General features: G+C 47.8%; 1 protein-coding gene across 2 annotated transcripts; it reads right to left on the reverse strand.

Annotated features, from left to right (window-relative positions):
- Positions 1–301: 301 nt before the first annotated feature.
- Positions 302–24,889, reverse strand: DHRS3 (dehydrogenase/reductase 3). 2 transcript variants are annotated; one of them, XM_081923827.1, is made up of 6 exons: positions 23,423–24,889; positions 6,877–7,020; positions 5,763–5,882; positions 3,621–3,859; positions 2,513–2,638; positions 302–1,480 (listed from the first exon to the last, which is right to left on the reverse strand). In XM_081923827.1, exons 1-6 carry the CDS (start codon positions 23,615–23,617, stop codon positions 1,396–1,398), a joined length of 909 nt encoding a protein of 302 aa, XP_081779953.1. In that variant the 5' UTR covers positions 23,618–24,889; the 3' UTR covers positions 302–1,395. The 2 variants fall into 2 exon arrangements, with proteins under 2 accessions (XP_081779953.1, XP_081779954.1); XM_081923828.1 differs by lacking the exon at positions 23,423–24,889 and adding an exon at positions 8,981–9,001.
- Positions 24,890–25,303: the final 414 nt, after the last annotated feature.

The following is a 25,303-nucleotide window of genomic DNA, read 5'->3' on the forward strand; positions in this document are numbered from 1 at the left end:
GAACAATTGATGCATCTCAAGCCTAGTGAAGACAGACTCAGAATGCTTACCAACTAAAGAGGGGCGGGCAAGGGGGAAAAACACAGAATGGATTGAGTAACCCACAAGAGGGCATGGTTGAGTGGTTGATACCCTGAACAATTGGTTGCCAATCTTGCTTGCTGATTCTGGATACACTGTCGAAAACAAAATGGCTTCTCTCGCTGGACTCCTCATCCCATTCAGACATTATATCTGGAGCTGTTTTTTTTATTTTTATGGGCAGCCATAGAACACGCCGAGTCCACACAAAGACCACCACTGCAGCTTAGCAAACCCTTTATTTATATATGTGTGTATATGCATGAGTGGCTGGTTTTGTGTTCCATTTGGAGGTGTTTTTTAGGAGCAAAGAGCTGGACTCGTTTGGGAAGCCTGTCCGTGTGAATTGGATCCTTCCCACAAGGCTTCTGGCCACCATAGAAAGAGGATGCGCCAACTACCTATCTTGAAAAATGCTGAGATACCCTTGCATGACTCGCCTTAACTTGCTCCTTCCTTGCAAAAAGAAGAAAAGCAGAACCCTTGCACGTAGCCTGTGCATATTAAGATTGAGTCTATCAATGGCAATAAACCACCATAGCTAAGAAGGACCACGTCCTGTTCAGAGGCAGTAGATCTACTCCAGGCAAATGGAATGAAACCAACCCAGGGAGTTCAGGTTGTCTGCTGCTGGAAACAGAATTCTGGGTTTTGGTGTGATCCGATGAGGCAGTTGTGATGGTTTCCTTGGTCCAAGCATTGCAGACACAAGATGCACCTTTCCCTACAATCTACGGATAACCCAATAGAAGCATTTGATGCTGTTTCCCTCTGTCCATTGCCAAAGACTCCTGCCAGCTGCCCCTTGCTAAGGAACATTCCGTACTCTTTTCCTGGCATGTGAGAGCCAGAGGTCCTTGCTGCTTCCTTGGCTAAAAAGAATAATGTGGCATCCATTTTTCTGTTACTTCTTCAGAACCACTAGTCTCAGCACTCACCCAAGAGTAGTGAAATCTTACAAGCTTTACAAAATGAGAACACCCCTTCCCCAACACACACACACACACAAATTGGGGAGGGAACCCCACTAAATTAATTTGCAATTCCTGATTAGCAGGCCAAAGTGGAATGTACTCGGCACGGGAGGTTCGGCAAACCGCTAGGCTTTGAAACTCCTCTGAAAATCTACGTTGCAAATGGCTGCCGTTGCTCGTCCCCCTTCCTTGCCCCTGTGAGTTCTTCTTCCACCCCTTTCCGCTACGGCTCTCGACGCTGTCGCCGTGGCAAGGGAGAGCAAACGTATGGCCTCGGGAGGCCCCCCGATTGCCCTCGTCGGACTCTCGGCCTGCTTGGTGCGTGAGCGAGACGCGGAGCCTACGTGCGCCCTTTGAAAGTGTTCATGCAGGTGTAGCTCCCGGAGAACTTGTGGATTTCTTCGAGTGCCGCTTGCGGGAGGATGCTGCAAGAGAGGAAAGCAAGAGAGGGTGGGTCAGCCAGTCCACTGGAGGCAGAGCAGAGGACAGGCAGAGCAGACAGGTGCACTGGACACTGAAGGACTGGGTAATTTGTTTTTATTTTACGCTTGTCATGATTCTATGATTCTATGACTAGATCAGCCACTGGCCTGATCCAGTAAACCTCTCCTTATGTTCTTATGTTCAGTTGTTGCCCATACGCCTCTGGGCCAAGTTAAAGGGCCTTGCATTAATGTACAGGGCCCTACACACACACACACACACACACACACCCCTTCACATTTATGGAAATACGTGCAACTTTTGGTGATGGGTTCCGGCTTCTGGGACAATCTCACCATCTCAGGGTGTTCATCTCACAGTTCAAGTTGCTCTGCAACTCACTGTGCTGACATTTTGGCACAAGCTCTTTGTGGAACCGAGAGAGCTGCTGGGCCTTGGTTTTCCCTTCCCTACTCCATCAGGCCTCTTCTCATCATCAAAGATGCACACAAGGAGAGGCAGCAAGAGGCGCTGCCCTCCATCCCTGCCAGTTGCAGCCTCAGATGTTCATGCATGGCTTGGGACGTTCTGAAGGGGGAATAGCTGTGTGGTCTGCAGGACTGGGCTTACCATTCATGTGGAGGATTTTCAGTGCCAAACTCTCCAAGATTCCCCCTTCAGACCTTCCTTCACAACACATGAAGGTTGAGGGTGGAGGTAGGAGATGATGAGGGCAGGGTTGGTACCTGCAGCCCCTCAATCTCCCCCCATTCATGCTCCATCTTGCCAGGACTAGATTTGGAGAGCTAGTGTGGTTTAGCTGTTGGGACAGCCAGAATAGGCTCTGGAATAGCCCACAGGAGACCAAGGTTCAAATCCCTCACTTGGCCATAAAGCTCACATGGTAACCTTGGACCAAGCCACCATTTCACAGGCTTGTTGATAAAAAATGGGGAGGAGTCGGAGAGCCAACTTGACCTCCTTGTATCACTGAACAAATAAAATAAAAATGGGTGTGGAGCAGCAGGCCGCACCTTTTCAAGATGATCAGGATGTGCATTGTCCATGGCAGCAGGAGGAAAGCTTGGTTCTGCTGAACAGCTTCTACTGTCCTCCGAGCCACCGTCTCTGGCTTTAGTGGAGGGAAGAGGTTGGGGAATCTGGAAAACAAAACACAGTCCTGTTTGTTCATCTCATGGCCAGCTCTACCGTTAGGTGGAATGAAGCAGCTGCCTCAGGCTTTGGTGGACAGAAAGTGGCGCTGAAAAAACGTTCTGTCTCCTTGTTTTTATATTGATATTTTAAAAACGTATACAGTGGTACCTTGGTTCTCAAACACCTTGGTACTGAAACGCTTTGGTTCTCAAATGCTGAAAACCTGGAAGTAAGTGTTCCAGTTTTCAAATGTTTTTCAGAAGTCGAACATCCAATGTGGTTGTCGGTTATTGTTTTGGGGGAACCTGCACCAATCAGAAGCTGCGCCTTGGTTTTCGAACATTTCAGAAGTCAAACGGATGAATAAGTTTGGGACTTTTGTTTTTACTATTTATTTTGAAATTTTGTTTTTGAGGCTTTTTCGGTTAATTCGTTTTTGTGACTGTGTGGAGCCCAGTTCAGCTACTGATTGATTGATTGTGTGACTGCGGAAATGGATAAAACCCCCCCATCCAAACAATGACTATCATCAGCGCAGGTAAGAATTTTTATTTTTAAAAATTATCATCTACAATACTGTCTTATTTATTTTATAGTACAGTAGATTGATTATTACTGCTTTCATTTCATGGATCAATGGTCTCGTTAGATAGTAAAATTGAAGTTAAACTGCTGTTTTCGGGGTTGTTTTTAAAAGTCTGGAACGGATTAATCCATTTTGCGTTACTTTCTATGGGAAAGTGCACCTTGGTTTTGGAACATGTTGGTTTTGGAATGGACTTCTGGAACGGATTAAGTTTGAGAACCAAGGTACTGTACTGTACTGTACTGTATATTGCATTATCCTTACCACTTACATGATATCCTTCAGCTGTAGATTGAATGTTGCCGGGCTGCCCCAGGATTTCCCACCCCTGCTCCTTCATAAATGCAGGATCTACCTCATGCATCGCCAACCAGACCTGTTTTGTGGCTGTCTGTACTGACCTGATCCGCATGCCTTGAAACATCTCTGTGCTGGTGTGGAATGGCAGGACAGTGGTTGCGTTTACTCCAGGACAGTCCAAGAGACCCAGCGTCAAACTCTCCATGAAGGCAAAAGAGGAGGCTTTGGAAGTGCAATAGTCAATAGCCCCAGGGATGGCAGACAAGGCCAGGATAGAATTGAGGCAAACAATGTGCCCTTTCTGCAGTTCCAGCATCCGCGGCAAGAAGGCCTTTGTGGTCTATGGGCAGAGAGAGAACAACCTTGGTTCACATATCATGAACATTGATAACTGCTGTTAATTACAGTCATACCTCGGGTTACGGACGCGTTGGGTTGCATGATTTTGGGTTGCGCATCGCGCCGAACCTGGAAATACCAGAACGGGTTACTTACAGGTTTCGGCGCTAGCGCATGTGCAGAAGCGCTACATCGCGCTTTGCGCATACACAGAAGCACTGATTCTCAACCAGTGCATGCGCAGACGTGTGGGTCACGGGTTATGAACACTGCAGGTTGCGAACGTGCCTCCCGCACGGATCACGTTCGCAACCCGAGCATCCACTGTACTTGATTTATGTACTACTTGCGCACCGAAATAGCGGGTTACAGGTATAAAATAAAACATAAAATACCCGTGCCTAACTGAAACGCACAATAAAAACATTCCCACGAAATCTTCCGCAACTACAATATGCAACGGGATAAGACCCGTTGAAAAGAAGAAGCATGAAAAGAGCCACCAAGGCAATTAGATCAGGAAGTTCAAATTTAAGGGGGATGCTGGTCTTTAACCAAGTGTGTCTTCAAGAGCTGGTGGAAAGCGAGAACCAGTGGGGAGGGCTCCTATATTATCAGAGAGGAGGACACTGCACAACAGTGGTGCCACCAGTTGGAAAAGCCCACATCTGTGTTACTGTAAGCTGGCAGCCATGGCAGGGATGGTGTCAGAGATGTGGTGGGAGGCACCAGCTGGGGAACCTCCAAGGGAAGAAGGCTCAGAGCCTGGGGACTGGAGGTGGGATGATGATAAGGGGCTAGAGGGAGAAGAGGGAGGAGGGTTGGAAGCTGAAGAGGTCAAAGGGTTTGGTGAGCAGGAAGTGGCTGTGGCAGAGAGCAGTACAGAAGCAGAGGCTGGAGAAGAGGAGGCCCAATTGGCAGAGATCAGGCAGGCTGCTGAAGAAGCCATGGAGTCTCCCCTCATGCTTGTTCAGCTCCCCTCCCTCCCTGGTCTCCCAGAACCAGAAGAGAGATGAAGAGTGTGGAGCAAAGTCAGGCACAGTGGCAATGACTCAGATTGCTTGGGAAGGACCTGGGTGAAGAGAGGACTTAGGGAACTGTGGGAAGGCGGGGACCTTCACTCCCAACAACTCTCTCATAGGGGCAAGATTTACCAGGATGAACTGCTGTGCTCATTAGGCCTGGCCTCTGGAGTCAACCTGGTTTCCTTGAATAAAGAGAACTTCACTGACGCCATGTGATTTACTGCCAACTTGCTCCTGACTCCATCCAACCCTGACTGATGGGAAAGCTGTGACCCTCCAGGAACTGCTGGACTCCAACTCCCATCATCCCTGACAATTGGCCATTTCTGGCTGAGGCATGATGGCAGTTGGAGTCCAGGAGGGCCACAGAGGCCATCCCCTTCTTTTTTTCAAGAGACCTGCTTCTCCTTTGCAAGTCACAATTCCTCATGTAGGATGGAGCTGAGATATCAGGCAATTGACCACAGGCGGAAATGCATTGGGTAGCGAGAGATAAGGAGCTCCCCAATGCCCAATCTAATTGACAATTGGCAAAGAAGAAGAAGAATTAATTAATTAATCACCCCAGGTTAGATCAGGGGCAAGAAAAGGAAAATCTACCCAGCAGTAGAGACTAATTCAGGGATGTCTAAAAGAGCATCACATGCCTAAAGCATCACCCGATGGTGCTTAGTATTGATTTCAGTAGGTAGCTGGAATCTTTCCCCCTGCACACACCTCCCCCCTCCCCACTTTTTTTTTTCCTGGCAGGTTTGCACGCCGGGCTGATCTTCCCGAATTCGGCTGAGCCATCCCTCGGAGCAGCCAAGATTTCACTGGCTGCAATTCCCTGCTGTCACTTCCAAGCCTGAGAACGTGGGAGAAAGGATGGCTTCGTACCCAGAACTGTCCCAGCGTGTTGATGTGCTGTGATTTCAGCAGTGCGTCATCGTCGCTCTCCATCAAGCTCTTGCCGTGAACAACGGCTGCGTTGTTCACTAGGATGGTGATATCCCCAACCTGGAGAGGAGAGAGGGGAGAAAGGAGAAGCCCCCAGTCAGTGGATGAGCCCTGCAAGATCTGACCAAAGGTACATTGAGCTCAGTCTTTTGTTTCCCAACAGTAAACATATTATGCATCCTTATACAGATTCCATCTAGCTCAGTATTGTCAGCAGTTCTCCAGGGTTTGACACGACTCTCTCCCAACCCTACCTGGACACACCGGGGATTGAACCTAGGACCTTCAGCATCCAATACATGTGCTCTTCGGCTACAGATGCTCCACATGAAGCTGCCTCATGTTATATTAGAGCTCAGTATTGTCTACACTGACAGGCTGTGGCTCCCCTGGGTTTCAGGCCTTTCTCAGCCCAATCCAGAAATGCCTGGGACCCTCTGTAAGCAAAGGTGATGCTCTACCACTGAACTTATGGAACTGCCCTTAAAAAGAAAGCAAGATTCCAGTCTGCATTGTTTACTGCCGGCATATTTGCAAAGCGAAGCAGGGTCGAGTACAGTTTCTGATGGATTCCATCCCACTGACAAACAGCTCTTAATGTCAGAAAGGTCCCACCCTTTGGAGCAGTGGAAACAAACTTTCTCCATCTTCCATGTGACGGTCCTTCAGAAAGTTGAAGGTGGCTCTCCTTTCAATCTTCTCTTCTCTAGGCTAAACACCCTCAACTCCCTCAACTGTTTCTCATAGGGCTTGATTTACAGACCCTTTATCATCTTGGCTGCCCTCCTCTGCACCCTCTAGCCTGCCAATATCCTTCTTTAACTGGTGCCTAGAACTGGACACAGTACTAAGGGTGTGGTCTGCCCAATGCAGAATAGAGCGGTACTCTGACTTCCCTTGAGCTGAGCAATATACTTCGGTTGACGCAGCCTAGATGAGCTTTTTTTGCTGCTGCATCACACTGTGGACTCACATTGAATCCTCCTGCGGTATTCACTGTCCCTCCCAGTTTGGTGTCATTTGAGAATTTGATAAGTTTCTTCACCAAACGTACCTTTTCACGGACGGCTTTGGCCTGTCGGTAAACCTCTTCGCGGTTGCCCACGTCACAGATGAAGTAATGACACTCTGTTCCCATCGCTCGGATCTCCTCCGTGGTTTCTTTTAGGCACTTCTCCGTCCGACCCCACAGGATAATCTGCAAGAAGATGGCTCTTTAAGAATCATTGCCCAATGACATCCAGTTGCTTTGAGAATGCTTCACCAGTGCAGCTTCATCCCCACCAACCCCAGTGTCCACCCTGCCAGCCCAGCGCCTTTTGTTTCTCTGCTTGCCTTCTCACTCACAACCAGCCAGGGGGTAGCTGCACCCGTCATTGGCTCTGGTTCCACCTATTGTCCATCTCCCCGCCTTCCCTACCAGTGCCAATTGTAACCTTAAGGCTTGATTATGGTGCCATGCTTCACGTGGGACTGCCCAAGTTTCTAACCACAGCCATCATGTTACTCAGATGCTGAGTTTCACTGGTTTCTGATTTGCTATTAGGGGAGGTTCAAGATAGTTGTGTTAATCCACACAACTTGGGCTAAAGTAATAATATAATAATAATAATTTATTATTTATACCCCGCCCATCTGGCTGGGCTTCCCCAGTCGCTCTGGGCGGCTTCCAACAAAAGATTTAAATACCGTAATGCATCAAACATAAAAAGTTTCCCTAAACAGGGCTGCCTTCAGATGTCTTCTAAAAGTCTGGTAGTTGACATCTGGTGGGAGGGCGTTCCACAGGGCAGACGCCACTATCAAGAAGGCCCTCTGCCTGGTTCCCTGTAACTTGACTTCTCGCAGTGAGTGAACCACCAGAAGGCCCTCGGCGATGGACCTCAGTGTGCGGGTAGAACGATGGGGGTGGAGACGCTCCTTCAGATATACTGGACCGAGGCCATTTAGTACATGCATGTGCTGGTTATCTCCCGCTTGGACTACTGCAACGCGCTCTACGTGGGGCTACCTTTGAAGGTGACTTGGAAATGACAACTAATCCAGAATGCGGCAGCTAGACTGGTGACTGGGAGTGGCCACCGAGACCATATGACACTGGTCCTAAAGGATCTTCACTAGCTCCCGGTACATGTCTGAGCACAATTCAAAATGTTGGTGTGGTGCTGACCTTGAAAGCCCTAAATAGCCTCAGACCAGTATACCTGAAGGAGTGTCTCCACCCCCATCGTTCTGCCCGGACACTGAGGTCCAGCGCCGAGGGCCTTCTGGCAGTTCTCTCCCTGCAAGAAGTTACAGGGAACCAGGCAGAGGGCCTTCTCGGTTAGGGCGCCCGCCCTGTGGAACACCCTCCCATCAGATGTCAAGGAAATAAACAACTATCTGCCTTTTAGAAGACATCTAAAGGCAGCCCTGTTTAGGGAAGTTTTTAATGTTTCATTATGGTTTTATATTTGTTGGAAGCTGGCCAGAGTGGCTGAGGTAACCCAGTCAGATGGGCAGCATATAAATAATAATAATAATTAACAACAACAACCACCACCACCACAACAAGGACTGCCCAATTCCTTATGCTCCACCTCAGTCACTGAGATCCTCTGATTCGTTTGGCCATTTCTAAAGATCAGTGTGGCAGGCCCTGCCCTCCCTGCCAGTGGAGGTTTAGCAGGAATTGTACCTGCCTTCTTTTATATGTCTTCTGAAATCTGCATTGTTTAGGCAGCCATTTGCATCATCATTATTTTGCCCTTTTAATTGCTGCTTTTATGGATCATCTGCTGATTTTATTCCTATGTGTTGTACTCCATCTGCTATATTTTTTAATGAAAGTGTGGATTATAAAAAACTAAATAAATCAGTCAAAGACTTGCTACAGTAGACAACCATTCCCTGCCATGATATCTCTCACACCTTTAATATCAGTGGAATAGACACATCCCACCCCCAATCCCTAAATAAGCACTGGGGTTTCTGTATTTGTGTGGGGCAGACAGGAAGACCCGACCTCTGTCTAGGGCTGTAGTTTTCGGATGTGATAGCTTCCCATCCTGGAACCCATCCAGTCCTCTTCTCTCTCTCCCCCCACCTTACCCCTCCTCAGCTGCTGGCCTCCCTCCCTCCTGCAAGAGACACGCTCTCCTTTTCAGAAAGTTACTGACCAGAAAATTGTCGAGGGCAGCAGCTCAGCGAGGCGGTTAATCCCTGCTGTGGAAGGCTGGCGCTGTGCAGAAGCTTGCTGCCCTGTTGCTACTCTAGGTGACCTCAATCCTTGGCAGCCAGGTGGAATGCTTCGTTGTGCCATCCCAGGAGAAGGTGGGCTGCCAGGGGCTGGGTTCAGCAGCGAGCGGCCTCCCGCCCGCCTAGGATGCCAGCGCTGGATGGCGGAAGGACTCTGCTGTTGCACCGTAATTAGCTACAAGTTGCTAACTGCCTCAACCCCCCAAATAGCAGACCGAGAGGGGCTCCGCACCGATGCCATTCTTTTCCCTTCCCATGCCAATGCAACGGGTGGCATGACATCATCATTCAGGGTGGCGCTCTGCCACCAACCCCATTTGCCTTCTGTGGTTGGCGTCAGCAGAGGAGGAGCAATGCACAAACATCGCAGCGCACGGTTGGGTGTTTTGTTGAAAAAATGGCATCCTGCCTTATTGTAAAGATGCCGAAGGCAACTTTTGTCTTTTTTTTAGTCTGCATTTTGGAAAACATGTATACAGAGGTACCTCGGGTTAAGAACTTAATTCGTTCCGGAGGTCCGTTCTTAACCTGAAACTGTTCTTAACCTAAAGCACCACTTTAGCTAATGGGGCCTCCTGCCGCCGCCGCACGATTTCTGTTCTCCTCCTGAAGCAAAGTTCTTAACCCGAGGTACTATTTCTGGATTAGCGGAGTCTGTAACCTGAAGCGTCTGTAACCTGAAGTGTCTGTAACCTGAAGTGCCTGTAACCTGAAGTGTCTGTAACCTGAAGCGTCTGTAACCCGAAGTACCACTGTATAAATGTGTTTACAGAGTTATGTATTGTTCTTTGTTTCTCTTTCTCTTTTTTTTTTTTGTAAAATTCAATAAAAATTTAAATTTAAAAAAATGTAATGTACCGTAAATTTGGGTGCGGGGGACCTTTTTCTAAAAGAAAAAGGTGCAAAGAAAAAAAAATGCAAGGAGTACAGGCAATAGATAAACAGGGGGGAAAAGGTTTTGTTGGAGACAAGCAGATGAAAGAAAGGATGCCCAGGAGGAATACATACCAAGAAAAGTGGCCTCTGCAATAAATGTTGCATAGACTTATATAAATTCAGAGTTGGATGGGTACCCCAAGGGTCATCTATTCCAACCCCCTGCAATGCAGGAATATTTTGCCCAACATGGGGCTCGAACGCATGACCTTGAGATAAAGAGTCTCATGTTCTACCAACTGACCTAGTTGCCCAGTATGCTTCCTATGTAATGTGCCAGCCAGTCAGCCATTTCCCCTTTCAAGATACTCCATTCCATTTCCCCAATTTTTTTTCTTTTCATTTTGCTCAACAGTTAGCATCCTGTGCCCCATATAAACCCCATTTTAAAACAGCTGCATTGGTTGCCAGTTCACTTCTGGACCCAGTTCAAGGTGCTCTGGTTGGTGCTTCAAGCCCGAAATGCATATATTAGTGAAAATAAGATACAAAAAAGTTTTATAGTTGGGGGGAGTGCATTGCAAGTGTCTGTTAGCCAGACCTGCATTAAAAATTGTGTCTGTTGGGAGAAGTGTACACTTAAAATGCTGGTGAATTTTAATGAGGATGTGGGTCTGTTTGTTTTTTAATATTAAAAAATGCGAATTTGCTCCAGAGATGTGGAGACCTGAATTTAAGACTGGGAAAATGAGAAGCAGAGAAAAAGCAATGCTACCAGATCTGCCTGCCCTTAATGGGCACTTCATAACTCTTGAAGCCAGGAAGGATCTGTCAGCCCAGGCCACACAAAGGTACCTGTTGACAAAAGGATAACAGCTTGAGCAAGCGCAAACAGTAGCTGAAAGAGAGCAAAGTTTGTGTTCAGTCATGGAAGAAAGGGACTGGGTGAGGTCAAATTTTGTCCCTTCTTTTCAGCTGCCTGCAGCTAGGGGTTTGCTTAAATGTAATACTGGTAACCAAGACTTTGGTTCTCTCCTGGTGGGAAAAGTTGCTGAGAGACATGTGAATGTTATTAAAACTTATATATGTGGTCCTCTCGGCCACAGCCAGAATGGCCAGTGAACATAAGAATTTAAGTGTCCTGCAGGATCAGGCCAATGGCCCATCTAGTCTGGCACTCTGTTCTCACAGTAGCCAAGCAGATGCCTCCATGGGAAGCCATTGAATGGGATCTGATTGTAGCAGAGCTATAAATAGTAAAAATGGCTTGTGATCAATGTGCATGCACATTGCATTCCATGCTCTGATGGCTTCCAGACTGGACTTCTTCTTTCTTCTTCTCTGGCGATCACTCGTAGCCTAGTAAGATCATCTTCCATAAACACAGTTTTAACAGTGAGTCTGTAAGTGACTGTGGAGGCCGATTCTGGATTCACACATCCTTCCACAGTGGGGACAGAGGTTTCCGGGCAGGAATTGATCACGGTGAAGGTTTGCCTAGCGTGCCTTCCTCTTAGCTCATTTCTCCCTTTCGTCCTGAGTTCAAGTGTCTTCAAAGCCCATGACACCTTTGGTAAAGGCTGTTCTCCAATTGGAGTGCTCACAGGCCAGTGTTTCCCAGTTGTCAATGTTTATACTACATTATTTTAGATTTGCCTTGAGAGAGTCTTTAAACCTCTTTTGTTGACCACCAGCATTACGCTTTCCATTTTTAAGTTCGGAATAGAGTAGTTGCTTTGGAAGACAATAGTCAGGCATCCAAACAACATGACCAGTCAAATGAAGCTGATGTTGAAGAATCATTGCTTCAACACTGGTGATCTTTGCTTCTTCCAGTACACTGGCATTAGTTCACCTGTCTTCCCAAGTGAAGGGTAATTTTTTTCAGGGACACCAGACTGGACTACTACAGTGTGCTCTACATTGGGCTGCCTTTGAAGATAAGGTCATCACAATTGTCCTGCTGGGACATGTCAATGGCCCATCTAGTCCAGCATCCTGTTCTCACAGTGGTTGAGCAGATGCCTGTGGGAAAACTGCAAGCAGGACCCATCCAAGAGACCACTCTCCCCTCCTGTGGTTTCCAGTAATTGGGATGCAGAAGCAGCATCGCTACCTCTGCTCACAGAGACAGAGTATAGCCATCACGGCCAGCCTTAGCCTCCATGAGAACAGGGTTGATGGGAGCTATAGTCCATCAAGATCTGGAGGACCACAGACCATGCTAAGCTAGATGGACCAGTGCTCAGACTCCATATATAAAGCACCATCATCCCTTCCCAGAATAGCTCTTAAAAAAAAGAAGATAATCCATGTCATGCCAGATTGGCATGTATATATAAAAAAGAGATTTGGCAAGCTTTTGTGCAAGGGAGATATGTGAAAGGTTGACCATTGTCCAAGGCTGGGAGAGAAACCCTTTTGATGCTTGGAGTCTGACATTAAGAGGCCTCTTAATGACACCTCTGAGAAACTATGGTAAACACTGTTGGGCCAGAGGCAAATCTTTGAGCATTAAAGATAATGGAAAGCAAACAGCGAGAGGTGTCGGCAGAGAATGGAAAGATACAGTGACGTATTTTGAGAAGGATAGGGGAGTTCCTTCCATTGGATTCCTAATCCCTGGGATGAAACAGGGTGGCAGCAAGAGAGCAAAGCAAATTCTGCATGCTAAACTGTTAAACCTACGAGACCCGGTGCTTCCCCCGCCCCCGGGGGGGAGGGGGCGCGCGTACTCAAGGGTATGTAGAACTGGCACCTATTTTTTTAATTGTTAAAAAAGTGTGGCACTTACTGTAACAACTTCATGGTAAGCAATCCAATACAGTGGTACCTCGGGTTAAGAACTTAATTCGTTCCGGAGGTCCGTTCTTAACCTGAAACTGTTCTTAACCTGAAGCACCACTTTAGCTAGTGGGGCCTCCTGCTGCCACCGTGCGATTTCTATTCTCATCCTGAAGCAAAGTTCTTAACCTGAGGTACTATTTCTGGGTTAGCGGAGTCTGTAACCTGAAGCATCTGTAACCTGAAGCGTATGTAACCCGAGGCACCACTGTACTGTCAGAACAACCTGGAATGGCCAACTCATTTCATGTCAAGGTTCTTCTTGAGGGTAAGTTTGATACTATTACACTGGATGTAGTAAAATTCCTCTCAGAGGCAGTAAAAATCAGAAATCAGTATGTATAGGCTAAAGCTCCTCTGTTGGCTAGCAAGGCCGATCTTACACCTTAATGACTGTTGCTATATACTATTGTTGTACTATATACTATATATATACTAATATACTATATACTATTGTTGCCTGGCGTGCTCTGGTCCATGGGGTCACGAAGTGTCGGACACGACTAAACGACTAAACAACAACATATACTATTGTTGTACTATGTATTTTGTGTCTGTGGACCGCAATAAAGCTTTGTGTGTTCTCTATGCCATGTCTAACCTTATAACCTTCTAACGGGTCACCTTTTACAAGCATCAGAGCACAACTAACAAAGCTGTTATGGTATTTGGACAGCGCAGTGTTAAGTTTGCCACTAGCGTACCATTCTTGTGTCCATGACATGCTGCTGAATATACTTGCTTAAAATAGAATAAAAAACACCACCGTCCCCAGTCTGGAACAGTCTCTGGCGGTGCAACCAGCCTGCAAAGAGTTCAAAGGAAAGAGAAAGAAAGTATTGTTGTCATGCTTGCTTGTCGATGAGAGCAAAAATTGCTGGGCTGCGGGGTTCCTGATTCAAGTGTCTTTCGGCTGCTGAATCGAAGGAAAGAAAGAAAGAAAGAAAGAAAGAAAGAAAGAAAGAAAGAAAGAAAGAAAGAAAGAAAGAAAGAAAGAAAGAAAGAAAGAAAGAAAGAAAGAAAGAAGATTTGGGGGACCAGTAGTCAGAAGCCACTTCTCCCTTCACAGTGCTTGTTCTGTGAGAGGGATAAACAAAATTGTCATGATGTCATAGGTTGGGGGGGGGGGACTGCCTGACCAGCCGATGAACCCTGAGCCACAAAGGAGGTAGTGGGTGCCAATTCTCTCAAGCAATCCGGATCTGCTTACACACACACACACACCAAGGATCCTTTGATTGCCAGGCTTCCCCTTACATATGCAAATGTCCTCCTCTGCAAACCCGACTTTCAGATGTCAAAACATTATTTTGGATAAGTCAGAGGAATAGCGTTGAACAGCGGAGAACCACATCTCACGAGGATTTGCCTTCCACACAAGCAACTCCAGTCCAGAAGGTGGTGGACTCACCTCTGGCAGAGGTTTTTTAAATAGAAATTGGATGGCCATCTGCAAGGGATTCTTTAGCTGTGGTTCCTGCATTGCGATGGGTTGGAAGAGAAGTCCCTGGGGGGTCCCTTTGATTCTGTGAAATATTAACAGGCAAGGAAATGCTGGGGAGACAGAATAAATTGTGGTGTGAATGCAGCCCCAGATAATCCCTCCAGATGGCAACAATACCATAATATTGTGGAAGCATCAGAGAACAGCTAATAATGAGGAATGACCAGTGGATGGTCCACAGCTAAGGCCTTATTACTGCATCTATGACATGTTGCAGAAGGCAACCACAAAAAGCCCTAATTCCATGGCTATGTTTTCTTTTCTTAAAAAACAAAATCTAAACAAAATTATTTCTGTGTGTGTTCACCCCCAGGTTGCAAATATAGCTACATTGGCATTGCTGGGAGTGCAATGGGATGTATTTAAGAAGCTAGAGGGTAGGGGGAAGGGCAGCTACACAGAGGACCCCCAAGCTAATTAGAGATGTAATTTATGGCAGACTGGAAAAAGCAACAACAACAACGACCCACCAATGACCCAAGCCCTTTAAACTCCACTAAAGGTAGCCTTCCATTGTGAAGTCTATTAATTAGAATCAATTTAATCCCTGCTGGGACAAAGGTCAAACTCTGTGAGTCTGACCTTTCTTAGCTGGCTTCAGCATCATCAGCTGCTGACTTCTACACTACCCAGGCCCATCCTGCATTTTTCTGCACACATTCATGAAAATAACACACCAACTGCATCCTCTTGGGGACACTGCTTGGAAAAGGCAAGGCAGCATACATTAAGCAAAATTTGCATTTATATGCAGATGAATTTTCATTGTGGCTTTTTTATATGAAATAAACAGAATCACAAAAATCCCTGCAGAAATATGAAGAACTGAAAATTGGAAAAAAAAGAGAAACCAAAAGTGACAAGAGTGTTATTGCCAATGTCAGCCCTACTCATGAGTAGACCCTATGAAATTAAGGGTCCTGACTCATTTGGGTCCGTTAATTTCAAAGGTTCTCCTCTCAGAGAAACGTAGCTGGATTCTGCCCATGGGAAAGATTTTGTTGTGAATCCTGTACACGCAGAAATGGAGAGAAGTACCAGCTAAGGAGAAATGGCTTCAAAAGTTAATGGACTATATGCGGAAATGACAAAATTTGACAGCAAAAATAAGAGGTAAAAGAGATGAACTGTTTATGGAAGAGTAGAGAACCCTTTCCGGACTAGTTGAAGTACTCTTATAGTCAAATGAAAACGCGGACAAGGTTCAAATTATGGGCAGCGGGATGAGAACAACGATAAGTGAAACAGAGGATAATTGTATTAGAGAAAAGAATGTCATATAAAACAGTAGGTATAAGGTGGGAATAAAAACATCAAGGAAATAAGGGTGGGGAGTCAAAATTCTAAGAGAAACATATATCAAAATGTAAGCAAATTTGTAAAACCTGCGAAAATCAATAAAAATTTGTCTGAAAAAAAGAAAGATTTCACTGCGAAGGGCCACCACCTCAGTGTCTTCATCCCAATGGAAAGTAACTGGATGGCCCAGGCTGCTGCTATGAGTCAGCTTCCCACCCTTCTCTCTCTGCCCTCTTCCTCTCTCTTCCTCTTCTTGTTAGGCTAAGACTTCTTGGCCCCCCTCCAGATCAACGCTTGAAGATTGGCTTAAGCTTAATCAACAGGAGGCGCAGCTGCCCACAAGAAGGAGTTGAGCAAAATCACCAGAGTTACATAATCGTCGTGGAAGAGAAACTCCATACGGAAACCACATGAAACAGGTGGCAGGGACTCAACAAGAGCCGCAAGGGAAGTGAAATTCGCTTTGAGAAGCAGGGCTTGGACAGAGACGCATGCCCTCGGAAGAGCATGTGAGGACATGGCGAAACAGGCAGAGGAAGGCTCAGGAGCCCGGTGGGTGCTGAGAAGCTTATGGGGATGCTCTGGAAGGTGCAGTGTGCAACCGATGCTGAGAACCTCTTGACAGCGATGCTCAGAGCTCTCAGCAAGAGCGCTGCACCTGAATACCTTGGAGCAGTGATAGCAAGGCTTCTCGTCTCCACAGACCACTTGGAAATAATCTACACTAGGGCTGGAGAATCTTTCTCAGTCAGACGGCTGCATTTCCTACTGGGCAACCTTTCAAGGGCTGTGTGACATTGCTGGTGGGTGGGGCCAGAGACAAAAGTGGGCGGAGCAGCAGGTGCAAATTTACCTATGCTTAGTAAGCAAATTTCTATGCTCTATCCCTGATCCAGACAAGCACAAGCCGCTATTGTCATTCAAGGACACATTCCAGCCAGGCAAAAACACTCAAATAAGGTGCAAAGCAGGACAGCTGGGCGTGACCTGGGGAGATTCCATGGGGCCAGATAGAGAAGCCTAGAGGGCCACATCTGAGGTTCCCAACCCCAATGTACACAGAGCTCTGTGAACTACTCAAGGGACTGATCCACTTCGTATCCAGTAGGGTTGGGTGATATATCCATATATTGTCTAAAAAACGGTTTGAACTCCATATTGTGATATCGGTCTCATAATTTCTGACCTGGAAATATATCACAAATCATGATGGGTTTGTGCTAGGCAAAAATCACAATCCTGGGAAAACCCTGAAGCCAGCCAATTCCTCTACATAGCTCCATCCTTATTTCAGACATTGTGATATATCAGTATATCATGATTTTTAGCTGGTGATATAGCACGAGGTTGAAAACCAGATATTCCCCAGTCCTAGTATCCAGGTCATTCAAGGAAGCACACACACACACAAAAACAAAGTGTGGCAAAATATTCTCTCTGGCTACCCTTTCTCTCAGAGCCCCAAGCTGTCCTCTGTCAGGATCTGTGCTTCTTCCTACTGCAAAACAGCCTGCTTGCTTTTCCCCTCATTCTCTAACCTTTCTAGCATAACTACATACCGTATTTTTTGCTCTATAAGACTCACTTTTTCCCTCCTAAAAAGTAAGGGGAAATGTGTGTGCGTCTTATGGAGTGAATACAGCCTGCACAGCTATCTCAGAAGCCAGAACAGCAAGAGGGATTGCTGCTTTCACTGCGCAGCAATTCTTCTTGTTGTTCTGGCTTCTGAGATTCAGAATATTTTTTTTCTTGTTTTCCTCCTCCAAAAACTAGGTGCGTCTTGTGGTCTGGTGCGTCTTACAGAACGAAAATACGGTACTTGCTTTATTTCCTGCAATAACCCCTCTGTCACTCCAGCCAGCTAAAGCAGAGTCCTATAGCCAGAAGAAGGGGAAGCTTGGCTATTGCTAGCCTGCCTTGTTCCAGTGATCCGGAGTGCACGTCTCGTTGTGCCAAATCCGTTAATCCAGATTCGACTTCTCCCCAGTTTCTCTGCTACAATCGCTAACACACATTAGTGAGTCCCATGGGTTCGGTCTCCGCTGAATCCTCAGCCTGTCAGCCCTGGGAACCCTGCCACTGGATCCCAGTGGCCAGCACTGTGCTACTGGTGACCTTTCTCCTCCTTGGGCAGCTTGGAGAACCACTGTTTTTCCTCTGCCACCCACCCAGTTAGGATGAAGGGTCAGTCTGCGTGGGAATAAGGAAGGTTGCCAGAAGTGGTAGCCAGTCACCCTGGTAATCTACTACTGCAGAAGTTGCCAATTCCCAGATTGGCTGGCTGGCTTCTTCTGGTCTCCTTCCTCCTACTGCTGGACCAACTCTTCATCCCAACAGAAGAAGATACAAGACTTTTGCAACCCACCCTGCCTTTCTCTTTTACACCTCCGACACTGGTGGTGATGGGGTGGAGGAAGGGTGAGAAGTGGGGGGGATAATCATAAAAGGCTTTTGACGAGTTCTAAGGGAAGAGGGTTGTTTTGGCAAGGAGACTGATTGGGTGAACAAACCAAGCAAGGGTGACAGCCCCTGGTATGTACAAACACCCATATGTGCACGGTATAAAAATACCAATGATAAATAAACAGCAAAGAGTGTACTGAGCCTGTAAATCATAAATGCAAACTGTCAGTCAGCTGCACAGCTCGTGAACGCACTCCCTATTTCCGTGCAAGCTGGAACAAGATTGGCATCTCTGCCGTTTGGAAGCACGAAGGGGTTTTCCCCACCACAACGTGTGCGCACACGCCAGCACAGGGCCCCACCTCCTGAAATCCCTGCCGCCAATCAAAACCAACAGAGTCGTCCCCTTTCTTCTGGTGTCACCCAACCAGATTCCCCAGTTTGGTTGCTTTGGCCTCCCGTTCAGTTTTTAAAACGCTGCCTCTCACTTGCACAGTCAAGTGTAGCTGGCTTTGCATGTCAGAAATCCCAGATTTGACTCCTGCGTCAACGGACCTGGCTGTCCAGAGCAGACAATACTGGGTTGAATGAACCAACGACCTTACTTAGGGCATCCCCAGATGTCCTTTTCATTGAAAATTTATGATGATTGGTGCTCATGATACAATTGGGGGAGGGGGTCATACCTGATCCCACTTTCAATGCTGTTTATGCAGACAGAAGTTTCAGATGGGTCACACTGCTCCATTCCCAATCGGTGCATACCTTGTAACTTCTTGCTGAAATCCCATAACTTTTCATACTACAAATGTTTTGGGGCTGCTGTTGCCGTTTGTCCCACTTTTGTTGTGCTGCCTCCAAACAGCAATTTTGTGGCAGCATCGAGGAAGCACAAACGAAAGCAGAACAAACCCACCGCTAATGCATTATCAATGAGTCGAGCACATGTTGCAGGATACAGTGGTACCTCGGGTTACATATGCTTCAGGTTACAGATGCTTCGGGTTCCAGACTCCGCTAACCCAGAAATAGTACCTCGGGTTAAGAACTTTGCTTCAGGATGAGAACAGAAATTGTGCCCCAACGGTGCGGCAGCAGTGGGAGGCCCCATTAGCTAAGGTGGTGCTTCAGGTTAAGAACAGTTTCAGGTTAAGAACGGACCTCCAAAATGAATTAAGTACTTAACCCGAGGTACCACTGTACACCCACAGCGAAACACCAATCGGGAAAGGTCCTTATAATGCAAATCTTTTGAGAAGCTCCCCCTACTGGTACAGACTGCAACAAACAAGCCTTGTCTAATGATCCCCTAGCATGCAACCAGCCCAGTAAGCAGTAATGAGACTCCGTCAGTTCTATGTAGGATTATTTACACCATGTAGCCTATGGAACGACTGCATTATCCAGTATCCCCATCAAGCTAACTAAGGAACTGACCATCCAGCCCTTCTTATAATTTGTAGTTAACATGCAGGCAGGGTGCCATTGGAGCAGGACTCTGGGGTAGAAGCTCAGAGTCCCATTCCCTCGGCTTTCCACATCTGGAAGCATATCAATACATAGTCTTACCATTTGAAGATACACTGCCCAGACCCTCTGAGACCAGAGTTTAAATTTACCTGTCACCACCACTTAGCTACAAGATGTGGCGATGACTACTGGCTTAGAGGATTCAGCAGATTCATTTTCATAGAATCAGAATTGTAGAGTTGGAAGGGATCCCAAGGGTCATTTGGTCCAATCCTGAATCCTTGTCCAATGTGGGGCTCAAACCCATGACTCTGAGATTAAGAGTCTCATGCTCTAAGGACTAAACTATCCCAGAGGTTCAATGGTCAAATTGTGGTGGTGCAGTTATTGCCTTTGACCCTAGATTCTGAGCTTCCAAGAAACCTCTCTTTGCAGACTGTGTGCAAATGGACAAGACAGACTTTCCACAGAGTTCTTCTTATGTCACAACCCCAAGACAGGCCAGTCCCAAATTTGCCTTTGTTCCGAAACCCACTGCATTCCGCCGAGCCACATCAAAGGGCAGATTGCCTCTCTGGGCATGTGCAAACTACACTCCCTTCACCTCCCGGAAGCCACAACCTGCTGCCACATGCTCCAGATTATGGAGTGGTTGCATAATCAAGGGAGGGAGGACTTCAGGCTTGTTGGCCCCCTCCCAACCCCCAAATCCACCCACACAAGGGTCAGGTACAAAACGACCAGAACTGCAAATATTTAAAGCACATTTCAAACCACACGACTTCCTCCAAAGAATCTTGGGAACTGCAGTTTGACAAGGGTGCTGGGAATTGTAGCTCTACAATGAGTAAATTGCAGGTCCCAGGACTCTTGGGAGGAGGGAAGTCTTGTGCTCTAAATACATGGTGTGTCTGAAGCCATAGGTTTAGTATTAGAGGGTGGTATTCAACTAAGTTGAATTCTATGGACCTTACTTAATCACGTTATTTAATTTCAGCGGGTCTACTGTGAGTAAATGTAAGCCCAGGAACTAGTTTTGCATGTACCCCTTCCATGTAAAAATCATTCCTGTTTACCCCAAGGGAGGGAGTCTATTTGGCTGTTGACAACGTAGAGCAGTCGAGAGTCAGAAATCTTTGCTGATTTGCTATTAACTACCCATTTACCGGTAGCTCCAGATCTGCCATCTGCCACCCATGGAAATAAAAGTTTGCACATATTCCTGACACCCTAGAGCCCCTCTCCATTTAGCAAACAAACCAGACAGCCGTAATGGTCTGGCTGCATTCCACTGGGCCGTGGGGTGTCATTCAGCTCAATGAGAGCTGGATGTGGGAGGTCTACCCCTCCCTGGGCGTGACTGCTCCCTTATCATCTGCAAGAAATATTGCTAGCGGTGTGTGGCCTGGGGGAGGCAAATCCCTTACCCAGGCTGTACATGCAGTGTGAAAACTGCCAGGCTGAAAGAAAGCTTAAATCACCTTGACAGAGCACCAACAGGACATGTGTGCTATAAGCCATGCAATCCTATGCATGTCTATACAGAAGAAAGTCATATTGAGTTACATAGGAAACTGCCTTATACCAAGTCAGACTATTGGGTCCATCTAGCTCAGTATTGTCTGCACTGACTGGCAGCGGCTCTTCCAGGCTCTCAGGCAGAAGCCTCTCCCAGCCCTACTTGAAGATGCCTGGGATTGAACGGGGAATCTTTTGCATCAGAAGGGTTTGCTCTACCACTGAGCTTTGGTGCTTCCCTTAAAAAAATAAAGCAGGGTTCTAGCCCTCATGGTTCTGGGAAAAAAAGAATTTGGTTTAAATAGGAAGCTGCCTTATACAAACACAGACCATTGTCCATCTGGCTTATTATCATCCACATTGACTTGCAAAGGCTATGCACAGTTTCAGAAAAGGGTCTTTTCCTACCACTATCTGGAGATGCCAGGAACTGAACCTGGGACCTTCTGCTTGCAAGGCAGATGCTCAGCCACTGAGCTACACAGCTCTTCCAGGAGCTGCTTAGGACCACAGCCTTAACCTCTGCATGACACATGGCTCAAAAACACAGTGCGTGCATGTGTGGATGATCACATAAGGCACATGGTGCCCACAAGAGTTTGCAAATGCACCCTACTACTGGGCTGCAGTTCAGTAGTAGAGCATCTGCCACAGAAGGTCGCTGGTTTGATCCCCAGCAGAGTGGGGAGAAACTCCTGCCTGAAACCCCAGACAGCCACTGCCAGTCAGTGTAGGCTGAGCTAGATGAACCAATGGCCTGACTTGGGATATTATCCTTCCTGCATTATCTGGAAGCCATAATCCATACATTAACCGTGTAATCTAGATTAATATTCCTCATATTGTAGTTGAAGGGTGGACAAAAAGAGTGGCTTGATGAAGACCATTTAGGGAAACTGCAGCAGGTTGGACTAGATGATGCTTCGGGTCCCAACTCTCAAGGATCAAATTAAATTAAGTCTCTAGGATCAAATTAAGGCAGAGTTGAGATCTGAACTGGGAGCTACCCAATTCATAGCCAGTGATGCTGTAAAGTGATTTTAAACCTGCATGCACAGACACATTCCTTTAGATGGCATAGTGGACTGCTTTATTTGCTTCAGGTGTAATGGTTACAGGGTCCAACTTAGAACTTGAGAAACCAGGGTTCAAATCCCAATTTAGCCATAAATCTCCCTCGGGTGACCTTCCAAGACTGTCTTTCACCCTATAATCACAGGGATGTTGTGGGAATAAAATGGGGAGGGGGGTAGAAATTAAGTTAATGAATAAATAAAATGTGGGAAGCCAGCCCATCTGAGTTTTGGGTGTGGGGGCCAACTGATCAGAGATCTGTGGCACCTCCCTCATTGCAGGGCACTGTCTGCAGTTTAGGCTACATCCTAAACATGCCTTCTCAGAAGCAAGTCCCATTGATTCAGTGGGGCTTGCTCTCCGGGTTAAGTGGGATGAGAATTGCTGCATGAGCCGCTGGGCAACTCCACCTTAATTGCACAATCTGTCACTTGCACAGTTGCTCTATTCATGCAGCCAGATAAATTGGAGGCGGGGGGGGGGGGGGTTGGAAAGTAGCTTCAAGCGGAGGCTCCCCTCCCTCAGAACCCCAGGTTAAGTGGGATTAGGAATGCAGCCTTGACCATTAGGCTGCCCTGCCTTCATTGCACAATCCCTGCCACACCAATGCAAGTAGAGAAGTTGGGAGGTGGTGGGAGAGGCAGCTTCAGGTGTGCTTCCCCTGCCCCGCTCCCAGATTAGGAGTGCAGTTTTAGGGGTTGCAGCCAAGGCTAGTCAATGAGAGCCCGTGGTGGCGTAGTGGTTAGAGTGTCAGACTAGGACCTTGGCAGAGCAGGGTTCAAATCCCTACTTGGCCACAACACTGACTTGGAACCAGTCACTATCTCTCCCCCTAATCAACCTCACAGGGTTGATGTTGTGTATTAAATGAAGAAAGGGATAACCATGTAGGCCCACTCAAGTAACTTGGTTGGAGAGTGAAAAGGTCGGGTATCAATGCAATAAACCAACAGCAGACCCATTCAGGCTAATGGGCACAACTAGCAGGCTCACCCATTTCCACGAATTGAATTCAGTTGGCCTGCAGGCTAACCCTTAAATTGCAGGGTCCCTTTGCCGCAAGGATGCCAACTTGAAAAAAATATTTTGGGGGTCCAGGTAATCAATCACAAGGCACGATACACGCACACCATTTGAATGGCAATGCCCATCAACTTTAGGGGGGCCAGGCACCCTCAAATATTTTATTGTGGGTTGGCAGGCGAAGTCTCCTCCGTCTCTAGGAGTTGGCTACTATGCTTCACCGGTGCAAGCGGAGAAGTTGGAAGGGGGACCTGGAAGGCAGCTTCAGGTTTGACCCCCCCCCGCGCGCTCCCCAGCAGGCGCACGCACCCCGCCTTCAAATCATTGCCACCCATTATTCCCAGCCTCTCACCTTGCGGGCGCCGCGTCTGGCGAACTCCTTGGCCAAGTAGCGCCCGATGCCTCGCCCTCCTCCGGTGATGAGCACGCTGTCCCCGGCCAAGTCGCGGAGTTTGCTGGGGAGCACCGTGGACGCCGCCGCCTTGGCTACCAAGCAAAGCATCCGCACCGGGAAGAGCAGCAGAGCGCCCAGGCGTCTCCAAACCATCCTCTTTGGGTTGGGGGGTTACGCACGAAGAGGGAGGGAATTTTGAGGAGTCCGTCGAAAATGAGGGGTGGGGAAGGGGGGGCACGGCGTCCAGAAGTGTGTGTCGGATCCTAGGCAAACGTACCTCCACCCCGCCAAACAAGAAAACAACAACAAAAGGGGGGGGGGAGGAGATGGGTTGCGCGAGCTTGCGCGCAAAAGTCCGCTCTGGCGTTGGACGAGTTTTTGGCTTCCTCGGTCGGACTTCCTCGCAGGTGGGTAGAGAATCCAATGGAAAGCCGCCGTCCTATGTACGCTTTACCCGGGCGCCAGCCCGCTTAAAAACGGAGCTTACTTCCGAGTACACATATAGATGTACAAATATAGATATACAGATCTTGCGCTGGGGCTCTCCCAAAGTGCCAAGCAAGAGCAGCCGCGCTGAGGAGCGGGAGATCTCAAAACAAACAGCTCGGGAGAACTTTCCAGAGTTGCTGGGCGATCTGGATCCCGGAGAGGATCGAGCCCGTTTCTCCGCTTTCGCGAAAGAAAACTCCTTGTTTCCTTTGGAGAGCGTCCTGCTGTCTAAGCCGGGCTGGAAAGCCCCCCAGAAGCTCTCCGAGGCGGCGGCGTCTGCATGGGGAGCCGGCAGCGCTTTTCCAGACAGCTCATGTCTATTCTGGGGAGTTCAGGAAATTGCTTCTCGGGGAAGGGGTTGGAAAAAAAGAGACTTTTGGAAGGAGTTGGCTTAAAAAAAAAAAAAGTGTCGGGGGGGGGGAGGTTCAGGGCAGCGCGCCGGGGTCCCTCCCCCTTCTATACATACGCCGCGTAAAGAAAACTCCCCGTCGCCTTTGCCCGCCTCCGCCTCCTCCTCTGCTTTTTCTTACGCAGACGCGAAAAGAAGTGGCGGAGAGCCTTGGCCGCTTCTTCTTTGCTCCGGAGCCGCCGATCCGAGGCAGGGAAGGAGTCCGACTCGCGCTGCCTGCCTGCCCGCCCGCCTCCCTCTCGGCGACCTCTGGCTGCTCCTCCTGGGACACTTTCTTATCTTCCCGGCGCGGCTCCCTTGCCCTGGGAGCAGGTTTTATACCCTATTAAGCCTGATTGACAGTTAAAGTATTGTTGGAGGTTGGGGGGAGAGGGAGAGGGAGACAGAGAAGATCTCCTTGCTAGTGGCTAGCTGGGCTCGCTCCCCTCCCCCAAGCAGCGTCGCGCATACACGCACACACACAAGCACAAACACGCAGGCAACTTGAAAGCGCGAGCCAGGCTCTCGGCTGCATCCTCCTCCTTTCCAAGCCTGCAAGCCGGGACTTGCTGGATGCCACGTTGGGCCTGCGCAAGCTGTAATTCAAGTACTTTGTAACTGAGAGGCAGCGGCAACAGCCAGCCGAAGCTCCCTCTTCTTTTCTCCTCCTCCCTTTACATAAATACACTGCTGATAACACACACGAGCACGTGTTTTCTAAACTGAGTGCTGAGACCGGGCTATTGAGGGACGGGGTGGGGTGCAACGTAAGTTTCAAAGTCCGGGTTGTGTGCAGCATATGTTTCAAAGTACGGGTTGGAAATTTCCTTTTTGTTCCAGGGTGACAATGGCCCAATTGCCCAAGCTGGCGCCTCCGCACCAAGAAAAAGAAAGAAAGGATTTCTTTGCACTGTGCCTAGTTAAACTATGGAACTCGCTCCTGCAGGAATGGATGGCAGGGA

This window comes from Podarcis melisellensis, assembly GCF_964234715.1.
Source record: "Podarcis melisellensis genome assembly, chromosome: 8".
In the NCBI taxonomy this organism is placed as follows: Eukaryota; Metazoa; Chordata; class Lepidosauria; order Squamata; family Lacertidae; genus Podarcis; species Podarcis melisellensis.

What these genes read in the sequence shown, in the direction of transcription:
- DHRS3 (XM_081923827.1), bottom strand. Translation starts at nt 23,617, where the DNA reads ATGGTTTGGAGACGCCTGGGCGCTCTGCTGCTCTTCCCGGTGCGGATG. An exon ending in CCAAAGCCGTCCGTGAAAAG is followed by an intron (nt 5,883 to 6,876) that starts GTACGTTTGGTG and finishes TCTCCTCTCCAG; the next exon opens with GTTGGGGATATCACCATCCT. An exon ending in ATCCTGATCATCTTGAAAAG is followed by an intron (nt 1,481 to 2,512) that starts GTGCGGCCTGCT and finishes CCTCTCTTGCAG; the next exon opens with CATCCTCCCGCAAGCGGCAC.